Genomic DNA, 23,837 nt, shown 5'->3' on the forward strand with positions numbered 1-23,837 from the left:
AGTTGCTCAATGCTATTGTGTGGTATCGCCCTGAATAGTATAAGTGGAGCTGTAGCCCTTTCGGAGCCTTGCTTCTCTCAACAGTGGTTGCAAAGGATTCTGCTGGAAGAACCCGCATAACTAGTTTTTTGTATCCAAAACGGCTTTGGATTTGTGTTTTTTGTCGCAATGTTTTTCAAGCACCTAAAAATAGCAATTATGAAATAGCATAGTGGCCCACTTATTTGAAAAACAAAACAAAACAAAAACATCTGTCTGTCCTGGGTATCCCTAAGGTAGCATTTTATGAAACCAGCCTAGCAATTGCCGATTGACCTATGAAACATTCTAGGAAACAACTCATATAGTTGGTCATATTTTGCACTTTAGACCAAGCCATATACTTGTTTAAAATATTTTTTTCTACGAGTGACAAACTTTGCCTGAAAAAAGATATTCTTTATTGCATATACCTGTCCAAACATATCTCCTGCCACGAACCATCACGAAGTTTAAGATCTTCAGGAGAGGACCTGCTCTCGATCCCACCACTATCGCAAACGTGGTTGATGGGGACGAGAGACAGAGCCTTCTCAGCAGTGGCCCCCTGCCTATGGGACGCCCTCCCTAGAGATACCACATTGGCCACCTCCCTCTTGTCTTTTAGAAGGAAAATCAAGACCTGGTTATGAGACCAAGCATTGATCAGTAAGCAGCAAGTGGAAAAAGATCACACAACTTGTTGTTGTTGTTCATTCGTTCAGTCGTCTCCGACTCTTCGTGACCTCATGGACCAGCCTACGCCAGAGCTCCCTGTCGGCCGTTACCACCCCCAGCTCCCTCAAGGTCAGTCCAGTCACTTCAAGGATGCCATCCATCCATCTTGCCCTTGGTCGGCCCCTCTTCCTTTTGCCTTCCACTTTCCCCAGCATAATTGTCTTCTCTAGGCTTTCCTGTCTCCTCATGATGTGGCCAAAGTACTTCAACTTTGTCTCTAGTATCTTTCCCTCCAGTGAGCAGTCGGGCTTTATTTCCTGGAGGATGGACTGGTTGGATCTTCTCGCAGTCCAAGGCACTCTCAGCACTTTCCTCCAGCACCACAGCTCAAAAGCATCGATCTTCCTTCGCTCAGCCTTCCCTAAGGTCCAGCTCTCACATCCGTAGGTTACTACAGGGAATACCATGGCTTTGACTAGGCGGATCTTTGTTGCCAGTCTGATGTCTCTACTCTTCACTATTTTATCGAGACTGGACATTGCTCTCCTCCCAAGAAGTAAGCGTCTTCTGATTTCCTGGCTACAGTCTGCATCTGCAGTAATCTTTGCACCTAGAAATACAAAGTCTGTCACGGCCTCCACGGTTTCTCCCTCTATTTTCCAGTTGTCAATCATTCTTGTTGCCATAATCTTGGTTTTTTTGACGTTTAGCTGCAACCCGGCTTTTGCGCTTTCTTCTTTCACCTTGATTAGAAGGCTCCTCAGCTCCTCCTCGTTTTCGGCCATCAGGGTGGTGTCATCTGCATATCTGAGGTTGTTAATGTTTCTTCCAGCAATTTTCACCCCAGCTTTGCATTCATCCAGCCCCGCACATCGCATGATGTGTTCTGCATACAAGTTAAAAAGGTTGGGTGAGAGGATGCAGCCTTGCCGTACGCCTTTCCCAATCTTGAACCAGTCTGTTGTTCCGTGGTCAGTTCTGACTGTTGCTACTTGGTCCTTGTACAGATTCCTCAGGAGAGAGACAAGGTGGCTTGGTATGCCCATCCCACCAAGAACTTGCCACAATTTATTATGATCCACACAGTCAAAGGCTTTAGAATAGTCAATGAAGCAGAAGTAGATGTTTTTCTGAAACTCCCTGCCTTTCTCCATTATCCAGCGGATATTGGCAATCTGGTCTCTCGTTCCTCTGCCTTTTCTAAACCCAGCTTGAACATCTGGCAACTCTCGCTCCATGTATTGCTGGAGCCTTCCTTGCAGGATCTTGAGCATTACCTTACTGGCATGAGAAATAAGGGCCACTGTACGGAAGTTTGAGCAGTCTTTCGCATTTCCCTTTTTTGGTATGGGGATATAAGTTGATTTTTTCCAGTCTGATGGCCATTCTTGTGTTTTCCATATTTGCTGGCAAATGGCATGCATCACCTTGACAGCATCATCTTTTAAGATTTTAAACAGTTCAGCTGGGATCCCGTCGTCTCCTGCTGCCTTGTTGTTAGCAATGCTTCTTAAGGCCCATTCAACCTCACTCCTCAGGATGTCTGGTTCTAATTCATTCACCACATTGTCAAAGCTATCCTCGATATTGTTATCCTTCCTATACAGATCTTCTGTATAGTCTCGCCACCTTCTCTTGATCTCTTCAGCTTCTGTTAGGTCCCTGCCATCTTTGTTTCTTATCATACCAATTTTTGCCTGAAATTTACCTCCAATGTTTCTAATTTTCTGGAAGAGGTCTCTTGTCCTTCCTATTCTGTTGTCTTCTTCCACTTCCGTGCATTGCTTATTTAAAAATAGTTCCTTATCTCTTCTGGCTAACCTCTGGAATTGCGCATTTAACTGGGCATATCTCCCCTTTTCACTGTTTCCTTTTGCTTTCCTCCTTTCTTGGGCTACTTCCAGTGTCTCAGCAGACAACCATTTTGCCTTCTTGGTTTTCTTTTTCTTTGGAACGTACTTTGTTGCCGCCTCCTGAACAATGTCTCGGACTTCTGTCCATAGTTCTTCTGGGACTCTGTTTACTAAATCTAGTCCTTCAAATCTGTTCTTCACTTCCACTGTATATTCGCTAGGAATGTTAGTGAGATCATATCTAAGTGGTCTGTGTATTTTCCCTGATCTCTTTAGTTTTATTCTAAATTGGGCAATAAGAAGTTCGTGGTCTGAGCTACAATCAGCCCCAGGTCTTGTTTTCACCGACTGGATGGATGTCCGCCACCTTTGGCTGCAAAGGATGTAGTCAATCTGATTTCGGTGTTGACCATCTGGTGAGGTCCATGTATAAAGCCGTCTTTTAGGTTGTTGGAAGAGAGTATTCGTTATACACAGCGAGTTTTCCTGGCAGAATTCTATCAGCCTGCGTCCCGCTTCATTTTGTTCTCCCAGACCATGCTTGCCTGTGATCCCAGTTGTCATTTGACTTCCCACCTTGGCATTCCAGTCTCCTGTAATGAAAATAATGTCTCTTTTTGGTGTATTATCCAGTAGGTCCTGCAGATCCTCATAGAACTGATCTACTTCTGCTTCTTCAGCAGCTGTGGTTGGGGCGTATATTTGGATCACTGTGATGTTGAAAGGCTTTCCTTGCACTCGAATTGAGATCATTCTGTCATTTTTTGGGTTGTATCCAAGCACCGCTTTAGCGAATTTCTTATTAATTATGAAGGCTACTCCATTTCTTCGATGTTCCTCTTGTCCGCAGTAGTAGATCTGGTGGTCATCTGATGTGAAGTGGCCCATTCCAGTCCATTTCAGTTCGCTGACCCCCAGAATGTCTATCTTTAGTCTTGACATCTCACCAATAACAACATCCAATTTGCCCTGGCTCATAGATCTTACATTCCAGGTTCCTATGGTGTGTTGATCTTTAGAGCATCGGATTCGTCGTTCGCCTCCAGTACCGTCGGCCGCTAGCCTTCCTTTCGGCTTTGAGCTAGCTGCGTCATCACATCTGGGGCTAGTTGAACTTATCCTCTGCTCCTCCCCAGTAGCATTTTGGCCATCTTCCGACCTGGGAGTCCCATCTTCCAATGGCATACCGACATATCTCTGGTTGTACTGGTCCATTTAGTTTTCTTGGCAAGGATACTGGAGTGGTTTGCCATTGCCTTCCCCAGGGATCACGCTTGGTCTGACCTCTCTGCCACAACCGTCCCGTCTTGGGTGGCCCTTCACGGTTTCGCTCATGACATCATTGAGGTGCTCAAGCTCCAGCGCCCCGACAAGGCGGTGATCCTTTGCTGGAGATCACACAACTTATGGCAATGGAATTGACCCGGACTGGTTTTTGGATTTCGATTTTAATGGATGTGTCTTAATTGTTTTAATTGTTGTTTTATTTTTTAAAATATTTTGATTGTACTGTAGTTGTTTTTATGATGCTAGCATTGTATGATGCATTTGTTAGGCCACCCTGAGTCCCCCTTCGGGGGGAGAAGGGCGGGGTATAAATATAGGAAATAAATAAATAAAAAATAAATATAAAAAATTCCTTGTTTTGTCTTAGGCATTTGAGCTTGCGACTGGTGATTATCTATTTGAACCACATTCTGGTGAAGACTATTCCAGAGATGAGGGTATGTGACTTTTCAACTTTCAAATATTATCCTGAGCTTCCCTATCTGTGCAGAGGGATATGAAGAAGCATTGGTTGGTTTGTTCAAGAAGATTGCTGATGGAAATGTTTCATTTCTGAACGTAAATCCCACATTTCCTCCTACCTCCTTTAAAGTCCTGTCTAGAGAAGGGAAGGTATAACGGATCCCCATATAATATATCACCAAATATCACGCTGCTGAATACCACTATAAAGGAATGTATGCGATATCACACCACTGGACACCAGTATGAATAAAGTATCACATCCAGTGATGCGAGGCTGGAGGCTTATTGATAATATGTCTGGGCAGGCTGGTTCTTCCCCAAGGATTCACTTTTTTCCTCAAAAATCTTACCCCTGTGTCTCCAATTTGGTAGCGAGATGTAGATAGATATGTGTAATGGTAGAGCGATTACTGCTTGTCTTTTAGTCTTCTTTTGGTTTAAAGCTGCCACCAACCTAAGTTGCCTTAGGATTTTAAAAATGAGTTTTTGAGGTAAACTTTTCACCACTTCCACCAATACTGCTCTTCCCTTAGCTCCCAGAATGACTGTTTGGATAAGAGGCCTTTGTGTAGTATCAGGATGTTAAAGTTACTGGAATTATCACAAAGGATTAATTATAGTGTTGCAACCCAGAGGAGGAAACTGGACCCTCAGACAACAATTAACCACACTTGACTTCAGGAAAAACAATCCTTTTTTATTGAAGAAAGATGAGTACAAAAATAGAGGAAATATTCAAGGTAAAAAGCCACAGTAAAAATCAGCAACAAGAAATGTCCATGAGCAAGATCAAAAACCCATAGTAACACTGCTAAATCCTGGAACCTGTTAGCAATCCACTAACCGTACTTGAAGCAACTAGGAAGCCTCTTAAGTATAAGGCCACTGGAATCAGGAGACCTGCCAAGGATGATGCTTGAATCTGGAACGATGCCTGGTCTGTAGATACATCCAGGCACGAGGTACTTAAGGCCGAGAAATCTATTACGTGACACACCTGCAGGCTTTGTTTGCATTTCTCTCAGTCTAGCTGACCTTCGTAAACTTTGGGATTCTCCCCTGCTCTGCCAAATCTGCCCTCTCCTATCCTCATTAGAGAGACCAGGTGTCAGATTCTCTGGAGAGCTAAGACTGGGAGGAAATGGGAGTGAAAGTTCACCTCTTGGCTCTGAAATATTCTCATGGGAATTTGAACTTTCACTTTCCAAGGCTGCAGGAGTTAAGGCTGCAGGAGTTTCACTACACAAACCGTCATTTTCTACATTGCCCTCAGAATCAACATCTTCATTGGCATCAGGAAATACAATCAGAGAATCAGGTTCAGGTTCACACACAGGCTGAACCCCAACAGATAGATTGAGGAACGATAGAGACTTTTTGAAAGTTAAATAGAAAAAAGATTTATTTGTAAAAACAGACAACTAACTACTTCAGAGAGGCACAAAATGCTTGACTTGTTACAAAAGTTCAACAGCTTGATGGTTGCTAGAATGAGTTTCTTCACTTAGTTACATACAGAGCTAATCAAGCTGCTAGTAACAACAATCCCTTCAGAGAAGCAGTAATGAGTTTCTGACTAACCTATCCTAGGTAGTCCCCTGAGTTATCAGCTAACTCTTCCCAGAGTTCTTTCTGCTAACTAACTCAGTCTAGAGAGCTAATCTCCTGTGTTATCTTCCACAAGAAATCAGGTTGCTGCTTGAACCTTTCTCTTGTCAGCTAATCAACCCTGTCTCAGACACTCTCTCCCTGAAAACCCAGTTTTCAAAAACACTTCTTCACCCATCAGCTCCCAGTTCTCAACTCCACAGATGCTGAAATCTTTTTACTCCTAAGACTTGGCTCCTCCCATCTGCTCTAGCCAATCCCAGGAGACCTCAAACTCCTCCCATCTTCTATCTATCCTCACCCAAGATGGCTGCTTCCCTGGCTTACACTCCCAAAATGGAGGTTTGCCATACTGTTATCCAGACTTCTTTTCCGGCCTACTAGGTAAGATTCACTACAGAAGGTCTGGAAAAAAATCATGGAAAAATTGGGGGGGGGGGAATGGGGAGTGGGGGGTGGAAAAAATTTAAAAGGGGAAAATAACCTGTCCCATCCAGAGGTGGCCCTAGGTAATTTTCAACAGTAAGCAAACAGCATTTTGGTGCCCCCAACCAATCATTGATATATATTTTATGTTTGCCATGGGAGTTCTATGTGCCATATTTGGTTCAATTCCATCATTGGTGGAGTTCAGAATGCTCTTTGATTGTATATACATCCCAGTAACTACAACTTGCATATATCAAGGTCTATTTTCCCCCAATAGTGCCTCAAGAGTGCCCCTGGGCAAAATCAACTATACTGCAAATGCTTACTTTGCGTAATGGGTTGCCGAGGCTTCGCCCAGACTGCTAGGGCTGTTGTGAGCCAAGGGGCGTTCCTCAAGTGGCGGTTGAGGGGCATTTACAGAGGTGCCTCTGCGCCCCTGGCAAAAAAAGTGTACTGCAACCGCTTACTTTGCGTAATGGATGAGCCGTCCCTGGTCCCATCCCCTCCAAATTTTCCGTTTTTTTTCTCAGGCCTTCCCATCTTTAGTCCCACCACTAAGAGTAGGTGGGCTGCCTCCTTTCTACAGACACACTCCTCTCCTCTGAGTCTTGAAAGAATGAGCCTCCTGCCTTGTCCTGTAAGAGTTGCATCTGTGTGAGGCAGCACAACAACATGACTGCATTTTAGAAACAAAAGTTGACGTGGTGTGAATGCCTCTCTTGGCAACAGACCGAGTATTTAGGATGCTGAACGTCCATTCTGCTTGTGACAGCTGATTACTAAGTGAAAAGCAAACCAGCCAGAATTAACTCTCACTTCCATCTGTGTTCCTGTCCATTTCCCATGCTTGTTCGCTCATAATGTCCTTTACATTCGGTGGTAATAACGTGGGCATCGTTATTTGGTTTTCCTTTTCCAAGTGCTACTAATGACGCCATGATTTTGCTGCTCCTGGAAACGTCTGCATGGGTTTTCTGCAAACGTGTTCTCAACGTCTGTGGATTGTGAAACTAATTCCATTTTCTTTCCTCTTCTTTTCTCCCACCCTCTCTCTCCTTGCCCTTCCCATTCCTGTGTCCTTTTTTCTCTCCTTCATAGACCACATAGCACACATCATAGAGCTGCTAGGCAATATCCCAAGGCACTTTGCTCTATCTGGAAAATATTCTCGGGAATTCTTCAATCGCAGAGGTAGTACCTCTTCTTTTTGAAGGGCACCGTGACGCAGACAGAAATGGATTGGCGGTGTGCTGGGTTTAGGGCTAAAATGCACCTTCCCAGGTGATGAGGCTGGCAATTGGCAAAACAAGTATTTAAAAGCAAAATCACTGGGTGATTTCTTTCTTTTGACAAAATCAATGGCTTTTTTCAATTATACCATCTGTGAATAGTCCAGTCACTTAGTGACATTGTATTTTCCGTAGGGAATGATCTATTTCTGTCTGTACCGGGCCAGTGTTAGCGTGTGCATGCAATGTATTGATTAAACTATTGTATGTTTCTGTTTTGCTGGAAATGTTCTCCAATGCAGATCACATAGCATTGATCATTGAACTGCTGGGAAAAATTCCTCGAAAATACGCTATGTTGGGGAAATATTCCAAGGAGTTTTTCACCAGAACAGGTAACGGTGTCTCTGAAAACCTAATTTAAACTGTAACCTTTTCCAAAAGAAGACCCTGAACACTTTTTTGAAAAATGGATAATGCAGAGCCTTCTTGATTTTTAGGAACATACTAAAGAAGTTATGTACAGATGAGCTTTCTGTTTTCAAGAGCATGGAGTCTATCCTGTGGATTTGTTCCTCCTGGAATTGGTTTTGCCTGATATTGGTGTTCTGATTTTAATGGCAGTCCAAAAACAAAAAATAAATATATAAGAAAAAGGGTACAAATAAAGTTTTATTATTTTTTATTATTATTATTATTATATATAGCTTAAAGCTCTTAGTATACTTATATGCGTTACTAAGCCTTAGGAGAGGTTGTTTGACATTTTAGATTGAAGCAAAGTCTGTGCACACCTTGAGAAGCCATTGAATAAATATGGGTTGCTTACCTGTAACCGTAGTTAAAAAGGGGAAAACAACCTGGCTATATATACTCTCAAGGGGAGAGTGGGCGGGGCTACCACCTAAAAGTGTCTAATAAGTTTTCTAGAAGAATCCGAACTGTCTGCGCAGGAAATACCATATATGCGATTCACAGGGACCATGATGGGAAACAATGGCAATCTAAATATGGACCTATGAAAGGCCAGATTAGGTCCCGAGGCTCTCCTCCCTAGGTTGTAGTTACATCTAGAAGACTGTCTTTGCATATCTGCTGGATAAATCCAGAGTGCTTTGAATATATTCTGGAGGAAGAAAAACCATTAAATAATAGTCCTGAATTAATCTGGACAACTTTGGGAGCATTCCTCCTTCCTCTGTGTTAGCAACATCTCCCTGGCATCATCTGGAGCACAGGTCACAAAGAACTCAAAGGTTATATGAAAGATAAATGCTTAAAAGCACGTGTGTGCAGCCATTCTTTTCAATTGTATCTAATGCTGGACATAGCCTTTGGGAATAGGTTCTCCGATTTGCGCAAAGAAAACGAGACAAGACAGTGATTGTCCTTTGTGTGTATTGGATGTGCGGGTGATACTAAAAATTGGCTTAGGAGCCAAAACAGTGAATTTCTTTCAGTTTTTCCTTAAAATCCGATGAGCAGGCTAAAAATGGAACTTGCCCAAGGCTACCTCTTAAGTTGGGAAACAAAGTCCCATTTGAGGACCTCTTGGCTCATAGTTTTCCTCTTCAACCACTGCAGTATAGTAGTTCCCTTCTGCTTTTCCTCTTTAAATCTTCTGTCTCTGTTCTCCTGGGTTGCCAGCGACAGAGATGATCTATAGGAGAGCATGACTTTTATCATAGAATCAAAGAGTTGGAAGAGACCTCATGGGCCATCCAGTCCAACCCCCTGCCAAGAAGCAGGAATATTGCATTCAAATCACTCCTGACAGATGGCCATCCAGCCTCTGTTCAAAAGCTTCCAAAGAAGGAGCCTCCACCACACTCCAGGGCAGAGAGTTCCACTGCTGAACAGCTCTCACAGTCAGGAAGTTCTTCCTCATGTTCAGATGGAATCTCCTCTCTTGTAGTTTGAAGCCATTGCTCCGTGTCCTAGTCTCCAAGGAAGCAGAAAACAAGCTTGCTCCCTCCTCCCTGTGGCTTCCTCTCACATATTTATACATGGCTATCATATCTCCTCTCAGCCTTCTCTCCTTCAGGCTAAACATGCCCAGCTCCTTAAGCTGCTCCTCATAGGGCTTGTTCTTGAAACCCTTGATCATTTTAGTCGCTCTCCTCTGGACACATTCCAGCTTGTCAATATCTCTCTTGAATTGTGGTGCCCAGAATTGGACACAATATTCCAGGTGTGGTCTAACTAAAGAAGAATAGAACCGCAAATCTTCGGGTCAACAGTTCAGCTGGCAGAAGGGTTTAACCCATTGTGCAGTCGCGGTTCCGCATGTATAGATTTCTGCCAGCTTTGAATCACATTATTTTAATAAAATACTAGATAAACCAACAGAACATAAGATTGTTATGAAAGAGTGGAAAAATCTGAATTACGATCAAAGGTCTTGGTGGTTCCTTGTGAGCTCTTTATTTTTCCTCAAAATAAGTATCTCAGTTGTGTTGTTTATTGTGCCCTCAAGGCAAGAAGTGGAAGAAAATGTGATTTAAAAAAAGAAACAATACCATCACAACTTGAGAAACAGAATCCTGGTTCTGCATTGCCATCTTGTGGCTTACGTCTTGTCAGCATTCTCCTTCCTTTTGATGCAACTTTTTATATAGATGAGGTGGAAGACCTATCTCAATGTCAGATTTTGTCATGGAACTAGATCTAGAGGAGCCATTGTAGGAGTTTGTTGGTTTGTTGTGCTTCATGACCAGTCAAATTTAGTGAACACAGACAAAAGGTGCATCGCCATTATTTCATGCCAAAAGCAAGGGGCATCTGGATGTGCGAGGAGTCTTTTCCTCTGAAGAGACTTGGCTCCTTCCCCTCCTTTCCACATTCTGTGATTATGTTGAATTTTGCCTCTGGTCAAGTGCTATTTTTTCTTTTTGCTTACATTTATGTGCCTTATAATACTTTAGAGGCAGCACACCCCCTCTTTCTGCTGCTACAATGCACACCTTCCTTCATTTGTTTTTAAGAGCACTTTTATACATTTACGAGCACTTTTATACATTTCTCATTTTAGAGTAATACTGCTCTCTCCTTCTAGTGCTTTCTTGTTGAAACCTGGAAAGGCATGTGGAATTATTTCAAGTAGTTTATAGCTTATCAGGCAATCTTGTGAATATTTATTATGAAATAAGCATTATAGAATAATCTTTATTTTCAGGTGTGTGTGTATAGATAGATAGATGGATGGATGGATGGATGGATGGATGGATGGATGGATAGAGCAGAATATAACTGCAATATCAGAATGGTAACTGCAATGCTAAACAAAAATTAAATTAAAAAATTAAAAAATTAAATTAAAGAGGCTCTACATGTTTAGAAGGGTTATTGTTTATATTTGGCTCATGTGAGGAAATTGTCTTCATAGTCTTATACAAATTTGTCCATTGATTGTATTAACTGCTGGATAGGTTTCTGTAAGCATACAAACATACAGCTACACTTTCAATAAATGGCACTGTGTATTTTTTTAAAAAAATTCATACCGTAAGTCTCTTTAACTTCTTTGTATTACCTTTCGGAGTTGGTAAGGCTCCTTCTACACTGGAGAATTAGAGCCCTTCTACACTACCTCCAAGATATGATCCCAGATTATCTGGCAGTGTTTAGGTTTTTCCCTGACATGAAGTCCAGTCGTGTCTGACTCGGGTGTGGTGCTCATCTCCAAAGCCAAAGAGCCGGTGTTGTCCGTAGACACCTCCTAGGTCATGTGGCCAGCATGACTGTATGGAGCGACGTTACCTTCCCGCCAGAGAAGCGACATTACCTTCCTGCCTATTGATCTACTCACATTTGCATGTTTTTGAACTGCTAGGTTGGCAGAAGGTGGGCTGACAGCAGAAGCTCATGCCACTCCCCGGGTTTGAACCTGCAACCTTTCGTTCAACAAGCTCAGCAGCTCAGCACTTTAACCCACTGCACCACCTGTTCAAAGCAGATTATCTGGGATCAGATCCTGGGATACAGGGCAGTGTAGAAGGGGTCTAATTTTCCAGTATAATATTTACTATGTTTCAAAGCATACATCTTGTAACCCCTTTGAGATTAACTGGAAGAAACAAATTTGCAGCATAAGCTTTTGTGTCTGGTTGTGATCCCCAGGATGTGCCAGTCAGCTTTGGTATGATATTGTTTCTAGCGCCCACTTTTCGCTTGATGTTCAGTTTAATACTTCTAAAAGTAACTCCTGTTCTCTTTTTCTTTCTTTCTTTCCCTAAATGCAGGAGAACTTCGGCACATTACCAAACTGAAACCTTGGAGCCTCTTTGATGTCCTGGTGGAGAAGTACGGTTGGCCTCAGGAAGATGCCGCAGAGTTTACAGATTTCCTGATTCCTATGCTAGAAATGGTTCCAGAGAAGCGAGCCTCGGCTGGTGAATGCCTTAGGCACCCTTGGTTGAATTCCTAGCAAAGTCTCCGGCGATCACATTGGGCCAGCACCCACTTTCCCCGACATCAGACTTAAATGGTGACTGTCATTAATTCTCTTAACAGGATCATAAATGAGCTGGCTCCAAAACCCAGACTTTCCCCCCTCTTTTTTTTTTTTTTTTGCTTTGAGGTACTGTTTGACATTTTGCTTTTTGTGCACTGTGTTCTTGGGAGGAGGAATAGTCTTTCTGTCTTCAGCTAGTAGTTTTACCGACTCTGCAGAAAACACTTACTAATGTGTCTTTAAAGCATTGTTTCTTGTGTTGTGTGGCATTCAGACATCAACTTTTGGAACAAATCATTCTTTATTCTCCCCTCATGTGTTTTGGCAGGTTTTGTAACTATTTATGGAAAAATATTTTAGCTGAGTATTATATAATTTACGTGTGAGACATTATCAAGTCAGAATTGAGAAAATGTACAATTCTATCTTTGGACAAAGGGACATTGTTCTTGTAAAATAGTCTATGTAAATGCACCCTGTAAATGTTTATTTCCATTAAAAATGGGATGGGGACACCAATGTCAAGAGTAAAGCTACTAAATTGAGAGTGACTTGTAGTGTACAGATTGCATGTCGAGGGTTTCAGATTGCTTCAGGAATTGCATTACGCTTTCCTTGCAGTTAGCATATTGGATTTGGAAAGGGACCGGCTCTGATTTACAAGATTTCATTCTCCAGGAAGCACTTTAAAGGAAGGCTAAGTCTTCAAAGGATAAAATATATCTACTTGTAAGTGCTTTTAAGAGGAGTCATTTGCTTTACATGTGTGAGGTGATGGCAAGGTAAGAGGGCACTGCCTTTTCCAAAGGATGGTTGATGTGCTACACGCTAACATTCAAAGACAGCCTGGGAAGCGTTCTTGTGTTTTTCACCTTTGGTGAAAAAAAAGATGCTCTGCTTAAGAGAAAAGAAGAAGAACACAATTGATGCAAATTTTACTTTGCAATGAGAGACCATGCACCTTCCATACATAGCTTTACATGTTTCTAAAATGAATTGCACTAGCTTCTTTTCCCCATAAATAAATTGACATATTGAGGAAGTAATCTTCCTTTGTAAGTTGCACACAAAATTTTTAGTGTTTTCGTACAAAAAAAAAAAAAGCGCTAAGTAGATTCCAAAAGAGAACTCATAGGCAATACAGATTTTAGAATGTAAAAAAATATGGAGGTGTATTTTAGCCTCTTTTAGAAGTCATTGGAATGAATGTACATTTATTTCTGGTTTTACACATTAATTATGGTGCCACATTTTTCTTGACTTTGTCCATTTTAAATTTATTCACATGCCTTTGCAATACTTAGATTGTGAGACAAAAACCTGTGTTGTAACAATAACCAATTGTTTGAGGTGCTTGCAGTTGTCTAATTAAAGTGGTTGGTTTTTTTTTTCAGAATTGTCCTCCTTCCTGAATATTTTGACAGTGTGAGGGGGTCACTACATTTGCGTAGTCACTAACTAGAACAGAGGCCAGATGCTTCATGGGACATTTTGTTTCTGCCGTTTCAAACCATTGCTTTGAAAAGCAACAACAAAAGAGCAGTCCAAAAAGAGAGCTGGCATTTTTAGCCTGGCAGCTTGTGCCAAAGGGAAAGGGCAGCACCCCGCAAAGCGTAGCTTGGTTTATTCAGCACCTCATGTGCATTATTAGCATGGATAGTTTGCTTACCTGTAAGTGGAGTTTTCCCAGGCTTTGCAGTCACATGTGGATTTGTGTAGGGTCTCTGTGGGACTGCATAGATGCAGCAAAGTAAAACCCAGGCTAATCCATAAATACACAGGGCGTTTTCAAAACTTTGTATTACTAATTAAATCCCTTTAGTGCAGTGTTTCTCAATCTGGGGGTCGGGACCCCTGGGGGGGTCGCGAGGAGGTGTCAGGGGTCACCAGAGACCATCAGAAAACACACCATTTTCTTGTTGGTGATGGGGATTCTTTGTGAGACCTGTGGCCCAATTCTATCATTGGTGGGGTTCAGAATGTTCATTGATTGTAGGTGAACTATAAATCCCAGCAACACAACTCCCAAATGCCCTGTCTATTTTCCCCAAACTCCACCAGTGTTCACATTTGGGCATATTGAGTATTTGTGCCAAGTTTGTCCTGATCCATCATTGTTTGAGTCCACAGTGCTCTCTGGATGTAGGTGAATTATAGCTCCAAAATTCAAGGTCAATGCCCACCCAAACCCTTCCAGTATTTTCTATTGGTCATGGGAGTTCTGTGTGCGAAGTTTTGTCAAATTCCATCGTTGTTGCGATTCAAAATACTCTCAGATTGTAGGTGAACTATAAATCCCAGCAACTACAACTCCAAAATGACAAATTCAACCCCCCCCCCCACACACACACACCAGTATTTAAATTTGGGTGTATCAGGTATTTGTGCCAAATTTGGTACAGTGAATGAAAATACATCCTGCATATCAGATATTTACATTATGATTCATAACAGTAGCAAAATTCCAGTTATTAAGTAGCAATGGAAATAATGTGATGGTTGGGGGTCACCACAATATGAGGAACTGTATTAAGGGGTTGCGGCATCAGGACGGTTGAGAAGCACTGCTTTAATGGTTCTCAACTCCCAGAAATCCTAACAGCTGGTAAACTGGCTGGGATTTCTGGGAGTTGTAGACAAAACACCTGCGGACCCATAGGCTGAGAACCACTGCTTGGGGGTAAAAAGCATATCAAGGTCTATGCACAGATTAAATGCATCTAATCCTTCAATTTCTATATTGAAAAAAGTTCTTACAGACATTCTTAAGCATAGATTTAGTAAGCCTCACTTGGATATACTGAATCCCTTAAGCAAAATTAAAAGTTGGCCCTGTTGATTCCTCCCCATCTTGAAATACTTACTTACTTAGGCAATTCCTCGTTGGCCAAGTAGGATAGTCTTCCAGGATCAGTGTTCTGGTGGGTCCGTAGGTGACTGTGGAGCCCTATTCTTGATCTGCATCTTCTCCCGCAGTGAGGGCATTGGTTTCCAGGTGGAAGGTGGTCCCGGTTGGATTGACGCACCTTCCTCTTGGCACGTTTCTCTCCTTTGCCCTCCATTCATGCCTCTTCAAATTCTACAGCACTGCTGGTCACAGCTGACCTCCAGCTGGAGCCCTCAAGGGCCAGGGCTTCCTAGTTCTCAGTGTCTATGCCAGAGTTTTTAAGGTTGGCTTTGAGCCCATCTTTCAATCTCTTTTCCTGCCCACCAACATTCCATTTTCCTTTGAGTTCGGAGTAGAGCAACTGCTTTGGGAGACAGTAGTCGGGCAAATAATTATCTTGAAGTAATGAGACCCCCTATTCATGTCTGCCACCTTGGTGTACTACTAGACCTCCCTGAGTGAGAGTCCAGTCCTCCATGAGTGTAACTTTATTCTTCAGACAGCTTCCTTTGCCACCTGCCAGTAATTAAGCACCTTCCTTATCTAAACAAACTAACAAGATACACATAACCTAACCTACTAAGTGTCATCGGATTCTGTAAGAGTGGATCTGGATACTGTTGTGATAATTTTTACTGTGAATGTAGTGCTGTCATTGGCTGGTTAACCTTTTATGTATTAGATCAAAATATTTATTTCGGTCATTGACCAGCACAGGAAATAGTGTATTAGATCAGTGGTTCTCAACCTGGGGTTCCCAGATGTTTTTGGCCTTCAACTCCCAGAAATCCTAACAGCTGGTAAACTGGCTGGGATTTCTGGGAGTTGTAGGCCAAACCACCTGGGGACCCACAGGTTGAGAATCACTGTATTAGATGGATTATAGCATTAGCAGCAATGGAAATAAGTTTTGTGAATTATTTCCATGAGCATAACATTATTTTTCAGAGATTCCTTTGCCACTTGAAAAATAATGTATTTTGTATTTGCTTCCGGAATACCTACCCTGCTACCCCTTACTTCCCTGCTTTGCAGAGCTAGGCAAGCCTGCCACCTATAGACTGAAGGTGATACTGCACCAAACAAAATGACAAATTGAATGAAATTAGTGCATTTTGTTTGCAGATTAAAATTAAGGCATGTAGGTTTTCTGGACCTATGGTTCTGACTCATAGAATATTGTCTTTTATATTGCAGATATGTTTTTTTTTTTTTACTATTTTCACATAACAACACTTGGCAGACACAGAACATACTCTTATCATATTCCATTAGCAAGTGTTGGAAACATCAGAATAATTTCCATCTTGAAACCACTTTTAGGAGCAGATCTGAGCAGCTCCTGCAAACGGGTTACACTGCAGAGTCCCTATGATTATTTCCAGTGTCCACTACAGATGGGCCTTTGGTCCAGCTTAGTTGCTTCTGTATTTACAGATAAGATGCAAACAGATCCAATATCAAAGTATATGTATGTATTAGGCTTGGGTAACCACGGAAAAATTTGGTTCTAAACTCGTTTCGTTTTTAGGGGGCCCTTGCATTTCGTTTTTTTAAAGAATTCCAAAATTTTCCTTTAAAAAAGTTCGAAATATACGAAATCGTTAATGGCAGACGCGATTGCGCAATATGCTAAAAAACCCTCCAAATGGGACAGGGGGAACTTCTGAAGCTTCCCTCTCCCTCTGTTGTTGACTGTTGGTGTGATAATTTATTTTTTATCACTGATAAAACAAACAACTATAAAACTTGCATACGGAAATAATTACGAAACAATTTCGAAACAATTTTGAACCAATTGCGAAACAATATGAAATAAATTGGAAAAATTGTTTCGATTTTTAATTACTCCTCACAGTAGTCCTGCATGGCTCAATATTGGATCGTAAGCTAATTTAAATACGAATTAATCACGAATTACGAAATTAACGAATGAAACCGCCCAAGCCTAGTATGCATGGTTCTTTTTTAACATAGCTGGCTTTAAAATTGGATGGTAAAAATGAACAACTGGGTAAAAGATTTTTTAAAAGATGACTTCAGGTATTTTACAAAAAAGGAACTAGTATGTTAAGATCTATGATAGAAACAATGGCAAGACATCTCTGCATTACGTTACTATATAATTGTGGTAAATATCTAGCTATGTAGTGAATCCTGGACCACTCACCTTCAGTCCCCACTTATGGGTTGCCTGGCACTGCAATCCGCTCCTGTCACTTGGGAAGCAGCTAATGTTATCACCCCTTGCAATCAGTTGTAGTGAACAGAAACAGGGTCCTCCCCCAGCAATGAAACTTATGCACACAAGGACATCAGTCAGTCATTTCATGATGACAAGGACGATCTTCCATTGATTGTAATAGTTGCAGACTGGCAAGTGGGAATTGGGGACGTTCATGGTCCCTGTGTAGCCTCTAAACGAGAGAATGCACTGGGATCACGTCTATGAATAAATCAGGAATGCAATTCTCTTAGTGATGCATTTCAAAGATTCCAGGCTTTGTAATGTAATGCTAAAGTAACTGAGGAACACTACATCTGTCCTGTCAGTTTGCATTTGTAAAATTTCACCAGGGTTAGGAAAATCAGTTTCAACCTTTGCATCTCTCCCTATCCTTTTAAATATCAAATTGTTAGTTTTTTACTGCACCAAAATCCATGCCTTTTAGAACATTTCCCCAAATTTATGCATTTATTTCCAATTTACCTAATTTGTGCAACTTTTCAAATTGACTCAAGTATACCCGTGGCCATTATTTTGTATCTCAACTGTTGACATTTATTTTTTGTCTCTGACGTGCTCTGTAACCTTTAAAAATGTCAGCTGGTAAGTCTGAAGTCAACATCATCTTTCTGTTGCTCCTATTTCCTTTTTGTGCACCCGTCTAGCCCTCATATAAAGGGATTCTGCAAAGGGTTATTGTAGGTTTTTTCGAGCTATATGGCCATGTTCTAGAGGCATTCTCTCCTGACGTTTCGCCTGCATCTGTCATCATCATCATCGTCATCGTCATCATCATCATCATCATCATCATTTAATTACTTATTAATCGCCCTACATCCAAGATGCTTTAGGCGATTTACAAGCTAAAATTGTAAAGGATAAAAATACATACAAATATTGATAAAATTAACAAAGATCAAAAGCTCTAGTAAAAAGCCAGGTCTTAAGTGCTAGGGTAAAAGGCCCTAACTCACGAATGGCTCTCATATAGGGCGGCAAGGAATTCCACAGTAAGGTCACCACCTCTGAGGATGCTTGCCATAGATGCAGGCGAAACGTCGGGAGAGAATGCCTCTAGAATAGTGTTTCAACCTAGGGGTCGGGACCCCTGGGGGGGCAAAGTCCATCAGAAAACACAGTATTTTCTGTTGGTCATGGGGGTTCTATGTGGGAAGTCTGGCCCCATTCTATCATTGGTGGAGTTCAGAATGCTCTTTGATTGTAGGTGAACTATAAACCCCAGCAACTACAACACCCAAATGACAAAATCAGTCCCCCCTCTAACCCGCCCAGGATTCAAATTTGGGCATACAGCATATTTGTGCCAAATTTGGTCCAGTGAATGAAAATGTTATGATCTATTTTCCCCAAGCTCCATCAGTGTTCACATATTGGCACATAGAGTATTCATGCCAAGTTTAGTCCAGATCCATTATTGTTTGAGTCCACAGTACTCTCTGGGTGTATGTGAACTACAACTCCAAAAACTCAAGGTCAATGCCCACCAAACCTTTCCTGTATTTTCTGTTGGTCATGGGAGTTCTGTGTGCTAAGTTTGGTTTAATTCCATTGTTGCTGGAGTCCAGAATGCTCTTTGATTGTAGGTGAACTATAAATTCCAGCTAGTACAACTCCCAAATGACAAAATCAATCCCTCCTCCAAGCCCACCAGGATTCAAATTTGGGCGTACCACATATTTGTGCCAAATTTGGTCCAGTGAATGATAATACACCCTGCATGCCAGATTTTTACATTATGATTCATAACAGTAGCAAAATTACAGTTGTGAAGTAGCAATAAAAATGTTATGGGTTTTTTTTGGTCGTGTCAGGAGTGACTCCTGGTGTGAGAGAATTGGCCGTCTGCAAGGACGTTGCCCAGGGGACCTCTGGATGATTTGATGTTTTTATCATCCTTGTGGGAGGCTTCTCTCATGTCACCGCATGAGGAGCTGGAGCTGATAGAAGGAGCTCATCCGCCTCTCCCTGGATTCGAACCTGCGAACTGTCAGTCTTCAGTCCTGCCGGCATAGGGGTTTAACCCACTGTGCCACCAGGGGCTCCAATGTTATGGTTGGGGGTCACCACAACATGAACTGTATTAAGGGGTCGCGGCATTAGGAAGGTTGAGAAACACTGCTCTAGAACATGGCCATATAGCCCGAAAAAACCTACAACCCAGTAATTCCGGCCATGAAAACCTTCGACAACACATTAGATTCTGCAAATTTTGTCATGTTGCAGAAGCTGCAGATATTATGTGTTAAGTTGTCCATTATAAATAGATGGGATTTGTCATGTAGATTCAGTTGAGTTGACCATTTCAGTAGATACGATTTGTATACAGATGTGTCTCCTACAGCACCTTCCCATATTCCTTTTACAATACCTACCTCACAACAGTAATGTTACATTTCAAAATACTGCCAGTTATAAGTACCTTGTGTAAACAAACTAACAAATTTCCACAATTGCTTGACAAGAGATTCACATGACCTAGTATAGTGTCATCAGATTCTGTAAGAGTGGCCCTAGATGATGATGCGGTAGTTTTTACTTTACCGTGAATGTAGTGCTATCATCAGCTGCTCATCCCTTTTTATGTATTAGATGGATTATAGCATCAGCAGTTCGGTGCCAGAGACAATAATGAGAACTCTGCCATTTGCTAGATCATAATCCTGCAGAATTGCAGAAGCTAAGGGAGATCTGGTCTTCTACACCCTATATAGTTCTGTAGATAATAATCTTTAAGAACTGTTCCACAGAATGGCATAATTATGACACTTATTTCATTATTATTATCTTTAAACAGCAACCTACAAAGACAAGTTGTTAAAACTGACATAATTGTGATTTATTAACATGAATTAAAATGCCCAACCAGTGCTGCAATGTGACAGTATATTAAAAAAATTAAAGTTCATATACTGTACTACTTCCACAAAGATCACACGCTTTTGCAAAAGACTTGTATGTACAATACTATATCAAATGAGAAGCATTAAGCAGTTTTACACGCAAAAGAAATAGTATTTACAGCACTTGTCAGAGACATTAGAAACAATCTATACATTAAATTACAATGTCTGCAAATAACTGTTGAAATAAAAGAGCCATGTCCACACGAAACTATAAAAATCTGTATTGCATTTTCTATCTATATGCACACAAAAACCGCTGACAGATGAAAAACCTGTTAGTGCCATCACTTAGCCGTGTACTTTTAATTACATATGTATAAAAAGTAAATATAGAAAACATTCACTAAATGAATTTTAACTGCAACAATAAAATTTAAAGTTATGCAGCATCAAATCTACTGCCAGAACAAACAGCTGGAATGTTCACGTACAAAATAAAAAAAATACCTAATCCTGGCTCGACGGCACAGGTTCAGGAATTTTTCAAAGCAAAAATGGAAAAAAATACAATGCGAGAGAGCGCGCGCGCACTGGTGTTTGCTTTTTTTTACAAAGTTATTATCATGTACAAGCTTTAAAAAGTACCTTGAACAGGTACATATGAAATATACAGTTTTTACAGAACATTTTTAAAATGTTTAAAAGCAAGGGGCCCTTTTTTAATGCCACCCTGAACCATGGTAATTGTTTTGAAATGTTGGCGGCACCTGTGCTCTGTGGATGGGGATTTGCCCAGGCACAGGAGATGCCTGCTGAGGTCCTTGCACACCATGAGGAAGAGAGACCGGGCCCGGATGAGGGCAGAACCCTGGCGCAGAAGGTGCCGGAATACTGTTTGGTCCTTGAGGCTGGATGAGAGGAGGACCCTGGCCGGGGAGCGGACAGAGAGGCCCCGTTGCGGCAGGCTGATGCTGAGTGCCCGGTCCCAAAGGTGTGTGGTGCGGAGGCTGGGAGGGATAGGACGCGACCGTTGAGTGAGCGCTCGAAGGGAAAAGCGGGGGGCCTGGATGAGATGGAAGGTGCAATCCCGGTGCCGATGCGGTGTGATGCCCAGAGCTTAACACGCTGGAGGGGGGTGGTGGCGGTGCTGAATTTACGACATGCTGGTGTTGTGCTTGCAAACCTTGGTGGTTTGTTGTGGGGTGAGTAGGATGGTGGGGAGGAGGCGGTGGTGGCGGCAGGTGATGCCCGGCAGCTTGAGTATGGATGTGTGACCCGGGAGCCACTGCTACTGCATGCACGGGACCTACAACGTGGGCCACTGCGTGCTGCTGATGAGTACTTTGCTGCTGCTGCACAAGGTGTGGTCCTGGAGCAGGAGGCGGAGGTGGGGGCGGTGGAGCACTGGTGGAAGTCTGGTGATGGAGACTGGGAGTCTGAGACGGCAAAAAATGCCCACTGGTGACATGATGTCCCGAAACAGGCTGCTGGCATGTTGTACCAGCAAGTGCTTGATTTGGTCCAGAGGGAAATACAGTTTGTTGGGGTGGTATGCTACTTTTTAACTGATTGTAATTTTGAAAGTTTCCTGAGGGGGGTTGCTGGTTTTGATAGTACGTGGAGCTTGAAGGGGGAGGAGGTGGGGGTGGAGGCGGGACACTAGTGTTCAGGTTTTGTTGGTGGAACTGATTGTAGGAGACCGTCGATGTTTGGGGAAAGAGTGTCCCGCTGGGCTGCTGTTGGCTAGGCTGGAGGTTCTGTGCTCCCGCATAGAAACTTCGGTGAGAGTCTCTCTGAGGCGTCCCCACTTGAGGTGATGACTGAGGATGATGAGGTCTGTATGGCGATCCTAATGGCTGTGAATGAGGCTTTGGTGAAAGGTAGCCGTGCTGTACAGGGGTGTGTGGCGTAGAGGATTTGGGGGGATTCTCTATGTGAGGGGAAGGAGGACAGTGCAGCTTCAAGGGGGCAGAAGGGAGTTTCTGCGCAGGTTGATCAGTTGCATTGCGCAAGTGAGGCTGGGACTGATGGTTTTTCGAAAGTGCTTCAGTGTTATTTGTCACCGGCTTCGGTTGCTGGTCACACTTTAAATGAGCTGTGCTCTCAGCCTCTGGGGCGTCAGCTGCAGTCTCCCACTGGGAATCCTGTTTTGTGGGCGTCTTCCCAAGTGACTGAGCAGGAACTACAGGACTCAGTGAAGAAGTCTACATTAAGAAAATGAACAGTCAATATGTGTCCTGTTTAAGGATATCTCTAATAATCCTGATTTCTACATGTTCTATTTGTGTGACTTTGCTAATGTAAGAAAACTCAATTTTATTACAAATTGCTTGTCAAAATGAACAGGGACACTTCTGCCTCACAGCATCGAATTGCTCATATTTTTAGGTCACTATATACAGTTCTTCAGCTTTTAAAACAAAGTTTCAGGTATCTTGCCAATTTTTAAATAAAATATTTAAAATATTTATCTTATATACTAAAGCAGAGGTCTTCAAACTAAGGCCCGGGGGCCGGATACGGCCTTCCAAGGTCATTTACCCGGCCCTTGCTCAGGGTCAACCTAAGTCTGAAACGACTTGAAAGCACAGAACAACAATTCTATCTCATCAGCCAAAAGCAGGCCCATATTTATTTATTTATTTATTTTGCGCATTTCTACCCCGCCCTTCTCAACCCCCAAGGGGGGGATTCAGGGCGGCTAACAAAAGGCACAATTCGATGTCAACACAAGCAATAGAATAAAACATATATAAACAGCAATTAAAAAAAATTAAAACAATCAATTATACATCATAATCAATAAAACCAATCTAATGCTCAAAGTTCGCCAGCTCAGAGTCCATAAATGCATTCAACATTGTCAAATACTATCAATTCTAGTTGTCAATTGTCCTTTGTCTATCTGCCAGATTACCCAAAAGCCTGGTCCCATATCCATGTTTTCAATTTCCTTCTAAAAGAGAGGAGGGATGTCGATGACCTAATTTCCCCGGGGAGTGAATGCCACAGGCGAGGGGCCACCACTGAGAAGGCCCTGCTCCTCGTCCCCACCAAGCTCACTTGTGATAGTGGTGGGGCCGAGAGCAGGGCCTCCCCAGAAGATCTTAAACTCCGAGGTGGGACATAGAGGGAGATACGTTCGGACAGATACGCTGGGCCGGAACCGTATAGGGTTTTGTAGGTCAAAACCAGCAGTTTGAATTGTGCTCGGAACTGGATCGGCAGCCAGTGGAGCTGGCATAACAGAGGGGTAGTATGCTCCCTTTATGATGCTCCGGTGAGTAATCTGGCTGCCGCCTGCTAGACTAATTGAAGTTTCAGAACAGTCTTCAAACAGCCCCACGTAGAGTGCATTGCAGTAATCTATTCTATTCTTCCCACTGAAATACTAATCAGTTTATATTTGTTAAAATTATTCTTCATTTTAATTATTGTATTGTTTTTAAGTGTTTTTTGCACTACAAATAAGGTATGTGCAATATGCATAGGAATTCATTCATGGGTTTGTTTGTTTTTTTCAAATTATAATCCGGTCCTCCAACAGTTTGAAAGACTGTGACCTGGCCCTCTCTTTAAAAAGTTTGAGGACCACTGTACTAAAGTATAAGCCAGAGCACCAACCCCCAAATCCTGGGTTGACTTATCCATGAGTCAGTATGACTACTGTAATCTAACTCTTACTTAAAAAGGAACAAATTCCTTCTTTGAGTACAGTGGTGAAAGAAGGTAGCTTCGTCCATCGTGGGAGAATCTAAAAGGAGCAGCACTAACACCCTCTGTGATGTTATTTCTAGCCTTTCTGAAGAACTGGGTGGGGAAATGGTGACTGCCCCCCC

The 23,837-nt window shown here is 42.2% G+C and overlaps 2 protein-coding genes across 12 annotated transcripts in view; one reads left to right on the forward strand and one right to left on the reverse strand.

The window, feature by feature from the left end:
* Positions 1-12,539, forward strand: part of SRPK2 (SRSF protein kinase 2) — a 138,154-nt gene extending 125,615 nt beyond the window's left edge. For 4 of the 5 annotated variants that reach the window (XM_067468817.1, XM_067468819.1, XM_060778357.2 and 1 more), the window contains 3 exons: positions 4,204-4,273; positions 7,437-7,529; positions 11,809-12,539. In XM_067468817.1, the coding sequence (XP_067324918.1) occupies positions 4,204-4,273; positions 7,437-7,529; positions 11,809-11,993 (348 nt within the window). In that variant the 3' untranslated portion in view covers positions 11,994-12,539. Of the gene's footprint in view, positions 1-4,203; positions 4,274-7,436; positions 7,530-7,869; positions 7,963-11,808 lie in introns of all 5 variants that reach the window. The other variant, XM_067468818.1, reaches the window with a different exon arrangement.
* An 8,094-nt stretch (positions 12,540-20,633) lies between these two features.
* The window catches only part of KMT2E (lysine methyltransferase 2E (inactive)), a 69,461-nt gene continuing 66,257 nt past the window's right edge, over positions 20,634-23,837 (reverse strand). For all 7 annotated transcript variants that reach the window (XM_060778352.2, XM_060778346.2, XM_060778350.2 and 4 more), the window contains one exon: positions 20,634-22,202. In XM_060778352.2, the coding sequence (XP_060634335.2) occupies positions 20,718-22,202 (1,485 nt within the window). In that variant the 3' untranslated portion in view covers positions 20,634-20,717. The remainder of the gene's footprint in view (positions 22,203-23,837) is intronic.

The sequence above is a fragment of the Anolis sagrei genome, chromosome 5, assembly GCF_037176765.1.
Source record: "Anolis sagrei isolate rAnoSag1 chromosome 5, rAnoSag1.mat, whole genome shotgun sequence".
Classification (NCBI taxonomy): Eukaryota; Metazoa; Chordata; class Lepidosauria; order Squamata; family Dactyloidae; genus Anolis; species Anolis sagrei.